The sequence below is a fragment of the Alligator sinensis genome, unplaced genomic scaffold (assembly GCF_000455745.1).
Source record: "Alligator sinensis unplaced genomic scaffold, ASM45574v1 scaffold141_1, whole genome shotgun sequence".
NCBI classification, from domain to species: domain Eukaryota; kingdom Metazoa; phylum Chordata; order Crocodylia; family Alligatoridae; genus Alligator; species Alligator sinensis.
Genome location: NW_005842221.1, coordinates 302,009 through 312,911, shown reverse-complemented (window position 1 = coordinate 312,911; position 10,903 = coordinate 302,009). Strand labels below are relative to the sequence as shown.

Below are 10,903 nucleotides of genomic sequence, written 5' to 3'. Positions count from 1 at the left end.
GCTCGAGCGGTTCCCCCCCAAGCCGAAAAGGACTCCACATCCATCTCGTGGGGACTCTGGGTACACGGCAGGGAAGTAAAGACCCCTGTGTGAGATTCAGAGGAGCTTGGCGACTTGATCCATCGCCCACCTCTCCCCGTCTTCGAGCGATAAAAATTATAAGACGTATCTACGAGTCCGATTTTGGTGGCGCGCTCACCCAGAGCATCCGGAGCTCTGTTTCCATGGAGCCTAGCAAACTCCACGTGACCGTTCGTGTTGTCTTTGTCTGTAACCGCAACTCAAGCAAGTTTTCCAGCCTACACCACGACCATCTCTGGTGTAAGTAAACAATCTTTAAAACTACTGTTACGAGTCTGTGCCTAATTCTAGCTTGTCGCGCCCCTCTCTCCGACCCCGCGTGCCCGGGCTGCTGGCCACAGCCTGCGTACAGCACAAAAAAGGGCCCGGCTCGCACCCGGCCCGCACACTACTCTTCTCAAATCTCAGCATTTTCACTCTCGTTGCTATATCCACCTTTCTACCCACAGGTGCACTCTATCATGTTACCAGCCTTGGTGTATGCCAAGGTACATAACTATTATCAAAATAGAAGGCCCCCCAAACTTGTTTTTAGTGACCAGCTGCTATTGCCAAATTAAGGGCTTTAGATTCTTGCTCACCATATAAAAATGCAGTGGTTGTAGGGCCAGGGAAGTGTTAACCTGGCTCTTGGCAGTGACACCTCCTCCTCACAGCCAGAGGTCAGAGCCCTTCTGTCTCCAGTCTGGCCTCCAGGGCACAAACTCTATCACATACACCTCTGGGGGGCTGGGATGAGAGTGGCACTCAAGAGGGGAGGGGGCTTAACTTGTGGCACACCTGCTAAAGGTAAGCCACCACTGATGTAACACACAAGTAGTGGTCAATACAACCAAATATATCAAATGCAGTTTGTTCTATAATAGATTATAGACTTTATAACCATGATAAGAAAACTAAATCAGCATTTCCAGAGAAGATCATAGAATGAGAAAACAGCAAGTGTCCCACCCACCTCCACCCTGCCCACAAAATACAGAGCATAATAAGAATAAGCCCTCTGTTCACTTTCACAAGGACATAGATCTAATCAACACCATCTAACTGATGCCTAAAAGGATCGTAGAAGAACTGGTTCTATATGGTTCCCTGGGTCTTAGAAAGACAGGCACCTGTTGTTTAGCTAATTCAAATAGTGTATTAGAATTACTATATTAACTCAATTCCAAGATCAGGTTTTCCTTCAATTCAACATGGGGAAAACAAAGCCCCATCTTAGAATCGAGTATCAAATGAAAAAACAGCCAGAAGAGGGTGGCACAAATCTGCTCAGCAAGACGTGTGTAATGGGGAGGCATGAGGAGAGGCACTGGAGTCAGGCTGCTTGCTTCCCTCCCCCTCCCCCCATCTGCCTCCCTACTGCCTGCCCCTCCACAACTGTTTTCCACCTTATTTGCTCTCCTGCCCCCAACACAGCAGTGGGGGAAAGAAGTGGGGTGGAGGGGGACAAATGTAACATGATCTTTCAATTCTAGACATGGAACATTTTAACAAATTTATAATTTTCCATGTATAGAATCTAATTATTAGGGAGGCTGGTCATCTTAAATTCAGTCATCTTGGATCCAGGTAAATATGGTAAGTGTAGACAGACAAACACACACACGCACACAGGCTTGATCAAAGGGAAACTAGGAGGAAACACAGGGACTCAAGAATAGACATCTGACTGGCAGAATTCTAACCCCTATGTCAACCCTCCCCAATAAGAATGCAAGCAAGAACTGGTGCTGTGATGTAATAGGCAGACAGGTACATTATCTCAGTGCCTGTCTTTTGTGCTTTAGGTATAAAGAATAGTGCAGAAGGCTGTAGACTTAATCTCATGCTTCTTATAAGTGGCCAACTGACAATACAGCTGTAAAGCAAGTAAAATTTGCTGCATCACTCTATGAATTAAAACCAAGTGTAAACACTATGTGAGTCTCATTTTTCAATCACAGCATCCTCAATGAGAGATGGCCATTTTACCCAGGCATTTAGGTGGAGTCCATCTTTCAAAACTATTTTTTTCTTTAACATACCCCAACAATCAAACATCCACAAACCTCTCACACAGCACCAATCCTTGAGCCATTTGTTGATTTAAATTATCTTGTTTCTAGAGATGGGAAAATGTTACAAATGATGCCCACAACACTGAGGATCTCTTCCCACCTGTAATGGTTTCCTTAACCTATACAAGGGGGAATCTTGCTATGTCATTTGTCCTTGCTTTAACAACTATCAGAAGATTCTGATCTGCTCACTTCAACATTCCTTTCAACCTCACAACCACATCTTCCACTGGGCAGACTGTCAGCACTTCACTCTGTTTTCTAGATCAGCTGTGGTGATAAATAAGCATTTCTTTGCAACAAATTACCCAATAACAGACCTGGTGTCTCCTGGTCTTAGTGGGCATGTCATGTATGCGCTTTACTGAAGAGTAGACTAATTAGCTCAGCAGTAGATCATCACCATCTACATGTGCGTCAGTACTAGGGCACAAGAAATTAACTCTGCCATAAGATAGTACTGTTGGGGACAATACTACCTAAAGGCAGAGTAATAATCACCTGTGATGAAACACGTGTGAAGACAGTGACAGCAAGCATAAATTGTGTCCAGTCAGCCCAGGCAGCAGGGGGTCAGATGCCTGCCTACCGCCTAGCCACATGGCTCTGCATATTCGGCACTCTCATGCCCCACCCAGGCCCTCTGCCATCCAACCTGCCACCCTGAGCTCAGATCTGACTTCCCCGAGCCTGCTCCATCCTGGCTCAAAATGCTGCTGTCCCAGGCACACATGTAGACACTACACTCAGGAGCAGTGTACACTGGCTCAAAGTGCTCTGGAGTTTATCCCTTTACATTAATTGCTTCTGTAGATGCACCCAGTGAGAGCTTTCCATCTTGCTCTCCTTTCCATCTTGCCTCTGGTCTTAAGATCTTTCACTTCCTTGAATAAGCTTGTCAGGTCTCCTAAAAAAACAATGTCATTGTCGCAGGGCACTAAGGTGCCTGCTCCTCTTAGAGCAGAGATTGCCCAGGGAGGCAACACAAAGAGCCAGATAAGAGCCCAGGTGCAGGTTGCCAATGACAACTGGCTAATGAGGGAATTGGCTACACCTGCACCTGGTTAGCTGGCTGGAATAGGTAGGGTCCTGGGCCCATATAAACTCTAGGGCCGGGCCCAGGCAGGTCAGTTCCCTGCTAGCAGTCAGAGGGGAAGGAGCCTCCAGGGAGGAAGTGCCCAGTGACGCAGCAACTGCCTACCATGCTGCACCCAGGACTAATGGGGCTCCATGTACCCTTGCCTACTAGATACTTAGTGCCAGGGAGGAAGTTCTATGCTTTTAAAGGGGCAGAGCACACTCTTGTCTCTTCTATTATGTTATAGCCCAGGGGCTTGTGTTTTGTTTGTTGCTTCATAACACCGGTGGTTTGGGTGAGGCTATTAGGAGAAGGAGGAGGCCTCATTGGGGGTCCACTACAGAGTGGGGACCCTGGCGCCAGAGAGGGTACGGCATTTGGGGAGCACAGACCCCGGCACTGAGGGACGCAGCGACAGGGCTGCAGAGAGTCCAGTGAGGACAAGAGGCCAAATTATAACGAGGCCTATGCAAGACAATGCAGGTACCATCTGCGAGGCTTGGGGCGTAGTAAAGGGGCGGTTGGAGCTACGCATATAGCCCATAAGGCTGGGGGGTCCAGGGACATATATTTTGAAATGGGACCTGCGGGGCCCAGGGAAGTCCATCAGGACCATGCTCAGATAGGCTTAAAGGCAGCCTCCCTATATCAATTATTCCAACAAGGTGTGGCGGGGAAGAACAGAGGGTGCCCATTGGGCCGAATTGGCACAGTTGAGAGGCCTTAGGGGTAACGTGGCCATCCTTAAGCACCCCGTCCCGTGACAGTCATGCATACATATCTTCCACACAGAACCAGCCCAGAATCCAGGACATCCCACAGCCTCTACATACAACCATCTTCTTTTTCTCCTCCATTGCTCCTGCTGTTTCGGAAAGGACAAGAAAAGACAGATGCACCATACCAAACTCCTTTGTCTACTGGCCCCCACTGGTCACTGGCTGTCTGGTTTTTAAAGCTACTGCTCAAGGCATCCTGGCACTCCTAATTAGACACAACTGTGATCAGAGGCAGGAAATAGGCTCTGATCCTGAGTAGCTGGGACTCCATCATGCCCACACACCCTCTCCTAAATATATTATTACTAACATACTATCTGAATATAAATAGAATTCTATTAAGGTTTTATATTTAAATCTCTCTCTCATGTGCTAAGTAAGGATTGAACACAACAAATGATTTAGAACAATCAGTCTATCTGATAACATTTGAAATTGCAAAAACTGTCATATATAAAAAATAATACAACAATGGTAAAATCCTCATAAAAAGCTTAAGTGGTTTAATTTTTATGGTGGCTTAATTCAAGTTTAATATTTTATACCTACCTCAGCCTCAAACTTTATTTTTTTCTCTTCTAAAACACGAACATGTTCTTCCTTCTGGTGTTCAAATTCTGATTTTAGAAAGGTATGTTCATAACGCAGTTTGTTATATTCTGTTCGGTATTTTTCTACTTCCTAAATTAGAAAGTGGAACAGTCACTCAAAGATAAGTTTAAGCACATAAAATTTGTTTGATTTTACCAACACTAACTATAAAATATCCACATCCCCTTCTCAAAAAAAGTCATTTTTATTCAAACCCCGCCCCATGCCAAAAGAAACAGTAAATAATACCTCCCCACAAATAAAACATAATTAGATACTCGTTGCTTACTTCATCTAGCTTCTGAAATCGATCTCTCATTGGAGTTTCCAATTCTTGTTGTATTTGTGCTTTTAACAACTCCAGCTTTTGAGGAGTCAGTACCTGACATGAAGAGAAAACAAAAGGTATTGTAAATAATTCAAGTATCATCAAGTGATTTACACTGGAAAACAACAAATGCTAGATAACAAAGTATTCTTTATTTAAAAACAAAATATTTGTACATAAGAGTTTTTTTTAATATGTTCCATTAATAAAGTTTGCTCTTAAGCGTTTCCTCGTTTCCTGTTTTGTAAAAACTTTATTAACCCTCCAATAGTTGAGAAGATTTCAGAGAAAAAACCCTGTAACATTGTGTATATGTACATAATTTATTAGTTTTTACAATGTGTGAAAAAGCCATTATATAATCCTTGAAATCCTTCAAGTCACCTATTCTGTAGATCATGAGTGAGAATTATTTGAGCTAGAGGGCCACTTTAAGAGTTTTGGTGAGCTGCTACAGGGGCTGCAGGGGAGTAGGCATTGATCATACCTGGCCCTGTCTGCTCTGCACCCACTTCTGGGGGTGCCAGACAGAGCAAGCAGGCAGACTCTCCATAGAGACCAGCCTTGGACCCACTCACTTGGTCAGATGGGATGGGGCCACATACAAAGAAGAAGCAGCCTCTGGGAGCAGGATGGGTGGGCAGGTCTGGAATCTTGGGGTTGTGACAGCATGGGGACAGAGCCATGATCTGCTCCTCGCATGTCCTTATGATGGGCACCAGTTATGCAGACAGGGACATGCAGGGAGCAGATCACACCTCTGCCCTAAGCCCTGGCCCCTACACTGTCACTGCCCCAAGATCCCAGCTCTGGCCCCAGCCCCCACCTTCCTGCCTGTCTTGCTCCCAGGAGCCATGCCAGCTAATTCACATGGCCTGAGGCAGTGTTTGGGAACAGAGCAGCACAGCTGCATGCCGGGGACTCAGGGTAGGAGAGGGAGTGCAGGGAGAGAAGAGCTGAGAACCACAGTTATCCAAGCCCAGCCAGACCAGTGCCATGCTGTCCTCTGCTTGTCCCTGCATCCCCTTCCCAATCCTGAGTCCCCAACACATGGCCAAGCTGGGCCAGGTCACTACTTCACTGTGTTCTTACACACTGCTTTGGGCCACGTGGATGCAGCTGGTGCAGCTTCTGCCCGGCCCAACCTCATGCCAGGGACTTGAGGTTGGGCAGGACCCATGCCAGCCACTCCAGCTGTGCCCATGTGGCACAGCCTGAAGCAGAGCACAGGAACACAGCACAGTACCACGTTAGCAGCGCTCACGTCCCTACCAGGCCCTGGCTCAGCAAAGCACAGATAACCTGCAGTTCCTGGCCCTCTTCCCCCTACACAACCTCCCTCACCACTGGGGAGAACCTTACCTGAGCTTTGACTCACCAGGAGCTGTCTGGTCTACAAACGGCCACAGAGACGGAGCTGCATGCAGGCAGCCTGGCCAGGAGCTCAGCTCCCCTTGCCTTGGAGCATATCTTGGAGACTCAGCGGAGTGGGGCAGGGTGGGCCAGCCCATGGAGGGGAAGGGAGAGGCACTGAAAGCCAGGGCAGCTGCAGTCTGAATACAATTCTCCTTCAGAGGAGCAGCCATGGGCTGGATAGAATCACCTGATGGGCCAAATCCGGCCTGCAGGCCATATTTTGCCCACCCCTGCTATAGACAGTTCTAGATGGATTTCTACAATAGGACTAAAAGTAATGTTTCTCTCTGCTGGTAACATGTCTCACCTGCATCCTCAGTTCTTCTAGTTCTCTTGTTTTATCTAATAATTCTCCTCGGAGTTCAGCAAGGAGAAACTGAAATTTGTCATTGATGGTTTGTTTTTCAACCAACGACCGCTTGAGCTCATTCTGTGATTTTGTATACTCATCCTGTAACCTGCAAAATATATTTTAAAAAATACTAAGAATGTTCATATACAGTCTAAGAAATAATTGATCACACTGAAAAATATCCATCACAGAGGTAACAGAAATACATAAGAAAAAGTAAAAAAAATAGCAAGTCTGAAAACATTTACCAGATATCAGCTCCATTTCCTCCCCTCATATCTGACACAACAAATATCCTAAAATGTTGAAGTTGATCAGTATTTACAAATTCAGAAAATCTCACCTAGAGTTCAGGAGACCTCTGAATTGTTACTATGTAACTAGAAGGATTTCGCTGTTGGAAATCAACAACTAAATAGTCAAAAAGGAAACTCTTCTTCACTTAGCCTTAGCTCAAACTAAGGAAAGCAGCAATTTAAAGTACGTACCGTGTATGTTCTGCTTTCAGAGTTTTATAATTTGTTTTATGATGTTCACACCGCATTCTTTCATCAATTAAAAGCTTCTGTAGTTCTTCTTGTGAACCAGCAAGATTACCACTTCCACTTGTTGGAGGGAGGAGGCTGGTGAAAGTATCCATTCTTGCTGGTAACAGCCAGGTAGTAATGAATTTAGTCCAAAATCAGCACCTTCAAAGGACTTCCATCTATCTTTTCGCCTGTGGCATCTCAGAAAGTATAATTACCTGCTGCAAACAAATACATAAAACTCATTGGTGGTTCAAGGACAAACACTTGTGCTTTCTTTACAGTGGAGCAACAGCCCTGGCAAAGTTAAGACTGAGAATCAAATTCTGTTTCAAATTTAGCTTTCTATAACTGCTCAAAAATAGTGACTTATAAATAAATAAATATACAAATAAATAAATAAATCACTCAAAATTACTTATACCCATCTAGTAGCATAGCACCCCAGATGCTTTAAGGAGGAAAAAGTGCGCACCTAAGACTGACAAGACAGACAGATCCCACAGAGCACGAGTAAAATAAGCAGCTAAAAGACTTTCTGGCCTGCTAGTTTTCACGAGCTATGTAGCAAAGTAAGACAGGAAGCAGCATTTAAATACAACTTGACCGTGTCCTTCCTAATCTGTCTTCTAACAGAAATCTTTAGAAAAGTAAAGGAGGTATTTTGGTACAGTTATCCTCTCACATGTTCTTTCCCCCGCCTTCTCCACACGTCCACAGTATGAATTGAATCAGCAGAAGACGCCAGAAGTACTCGAACAATTTTCAGAAAGACAGACAGATTACAGATATAAATGTTTGCCCAGAGAATATGGAAAACAAAAGAGGGAGGACTGAGAACAGGGGGAATAGATATCTGGGTAGTAGTGGAATAGGGATAAATGAGGATGGGTGGCAGGGGACCTGTCAGTCCACCATTCTCTCCTATGCGTGCACCAAGATGTGGCCCTCTGAGACCCTCGCTCCCTGCTCCTCACATGTGCACCAAGACCCCAGGGGAGGCATTTCTAGGGTCGGAAGGGACCTATTAGATTGAGTCCGAACCCCTGCTCTGGGCAGGAAAGAGCACTGGGGTCAAGTAACCCCAGCCAGATACTTGTCTAATCTCCTTTTGAACACCTCCAAAGTAGGGGAAAGCACCACCTCCCTTAGAAGCCCATACCATATTTTGACAACCCTCACCATAAAGAATTTCTTCCTGATGTCCAATCTAAATCTACTCTCCTTCAGAGTATGGCCATTATTTCTAGTAACTCTGAGGGGTGACCTGGTAAACAGAGTATCCCCTATTCCCTGCTGACCCCCTTGATGAGCTTGTAGACAGCCACAAGATCACTTCTCAGCCTTCTCTTGCGGAGGCTGAAGAGATTCTGGTCCTTCAATCTGTCCTTATAGGATCTTACCTGCAGGCCCTCAACTATATGAGTAGCCCTCCTCTGAACCCATTCCAGCTTATCCACATCTCTCTTGAAGTGTGGCGCCCAAAACTGGACGCAGTACTCCAGCTGTTTCCTCATCAATGCCTCAGAGGGGAAGTATCACCTCCCTAGACCTGTTCGTGATGCACCTATTAATGCAAGACAGAGTGTGATCAGCGTTACTTATTACCTCGTCACATTGGTGACTCATGTTCATTTTTGTGTCAACTATGACTCCAAGATCCCTTTCCGCTGCTGTGCTACTTAGAATGGTACTTCCCAGCCTTTAGGTGTATTGGTGATTCTTTCTCCTCAGGTGCAGCACTTTGCACTTATCTTTGTTAAATTGCATCCTATTCTGATCCGCCCACTTCCCGTCTATCCAAATCTTTCTGAATTTGCTCCCTACCCTCTAGTGTGTTTACTATACCCTACAGTTTGGTGTCATCTACAAATTTGGACAGAGTGCTTTCTACACCCTCATCCAAATCACTGATGAAGATATTGAATAGTACTGAATAGACAGAACCTTGAGGGACACCACTGCCCACATTTCCCCAGGTAGAAACCAACCCATCCACCACCACTCTCTGGGTGCATCCCATAAGCCATTTTCCACCCGCCTGACTGTGAAGAAATCCATGTCACAGCTACTTAGTTTACTTGTAAGAATTGGGTGTGACACTGTGTTAAAAGCCACAAGTAGACAGGGGAAGGATGTCCCTTCTCTTCTGTGCATCTAAGCCCTCTCCCTTCAAGGGACCCTTGTTTGCCCACAGTATACAAGTCCCTTGCTCTCTCCCCCTGCAAATGAAGGCTGTTAGGGAGGGTCCAGCCTCTCTGCACATGCCTGAACCTCTGCCTACCTACCCATAAGACCTGGGATCTGGTGAACCCTCTCCCTGCCTCTCATGTAAGCTAAAGTCTGGGGAAGCCCTACTTCTTCAGGTGGAGAACTGAAAACAGGAATGATGGAAGCATGAGCCAAGCAGCGTTGAGACTGGGGCAAAAAATTAAGACTGGGTTTGCTTTATGCATCACAGGCCCTCAAGTCCTGGGATTAAGGGAAGGAGGCTTGGAGAGATGAATACAGCCTGAACTCTGCACTTCTGCATTCATCTCCAGGAAGTGTTTGTTCTCTTTCAGCTGAGAACCTCACATTGAGATGAATACACACTTAACCTATTTCTGTTTAACTGTTTTTTCAATCACTCACACACAAGTTTCCTCAGTTTATGGACAAGTTATGGAGATGTAAAATGGAGCAGGTTACCTGTGGTAGGTTAGCTCTTTTCACTGAGCATTAACCTACTGCAGAGTAAGCTTACTGCTGGGTAAAAGCTGGCCCAAGGACAGTCACTGCAGTGCAACTACTGTTCTGTAATGTGTTCATACCCTCCAACTGCCAGGTGAAATTAGTGATTTAAGTTTGGGGTCATTTGAAAGTTCCTCCGCAAAAACAAAAAAAAGAAGCCCCCCCAACATGTGCACACAAGCAAACTGCAGAAGTGGTTTTGTACCCACAAGGAATCAAACCATCTCCAATTGGTTTCACAGAAGATTTCAGTCAGTATGTACTCCAACTAGTGAATGGTGCCCACTATTCCTTTAAGGAAGCAATACTGAAAACACTATTCAGAGTTAAACTCTACAGATACCTGTAAAACACATGGGATCTAGAGTTACCTCCCTCCTGTGTTGTTTGCATTCCCCCACATAAGCTAGAATCTAGACTGTCTCAAGCCCTTCTCTCTCCACACCATATACATATGGGGAAAGCCTTCCCTCCCCATGCCTCAAGAGTCAAAATTGGTTAGATTTTCATATGGCTAGGCCCTATGTTGGAATCCAGGGAGGCCATCACACGCACTCCAAGCATTGTCCCAGCCCCTCTCCCTGCCTCCTTTGCCCTGGGGAACCAAAAGATAATCCAACCTAAATTTCTGAAAATATCTGAATACCTTGTAGTATGTGGTGGAAGAACTAGCTAGAGGGAGGCAGTGGAAAAGGTACTAGCCAGGAGGTTAAGGCAATTAGCTGAAACAAGGACACCACTTCAGAGACCTAACTAAAGTAAGAGCAAGGATCCCAGATGGATGGAAAACATAGTATGGATTTAGGACCTGGGCTACATAACCAAAGAAAGGTACAAACCTCCCCTCCCCCTGTAGGCTTGCACCTGCGCATAGATGTATAAAGCACCAGACAGCAAGGGAACAGCTTTATAATGTACAAATGGCTTCTAAAACGCCAATGACTTCATGAAAGAGGAGAGA

General features: G+C 45.5%; 1 protein-coding gene across 5 annotated transcripts in view; it reads right to left on the bottom strand.

Annotated features, from left to right (window-relative positions):
- The window catches only part of CEP83 (centrosomal protein 83), a 35,833-nt gene extending 27,164 nt beyond the window's left edge, over nt 1-8,669 (bottom strand). For 3 of the 5 annotated variants that reach the window (XR_003094873.1, XR_003094874.1, XM_006027054.3), the window contains exons 1-5: nt 8,613-8,669; nt 7,171-7,430; nt 6,638-6,788; nt 4,876-4,968; nt 4,545-4,676 (exon numbers count right to left, since the gene is read on the bottom strand). Coding sequence is in view for 3 of the 5 variants with exons in the window: in XM_006027054.3 (XP_006027116.1) it covers nt 4,545-4,676; nt 4,876-4,968; nt 6,638-6,788; nt 7,171-7,322 (528 nt within the window). In the remaining 2 variants the exon portion in view is untranslated. Of the gene's footprint in view, nt 1-4,544; nt 4,677-4,875; nt 4,969-6,637; nt 6,789-7,170; nt 7,431-7,894; nt 8,318-8,612 lie in introns of those variants that run through there. The other 2 variants (XM_025208138.1, XM_025208136.1) reach the window with 2 other exon arrangements.
- Nucleotides 8,670-10,903: the final 2,234 nt, after the last annotated feature.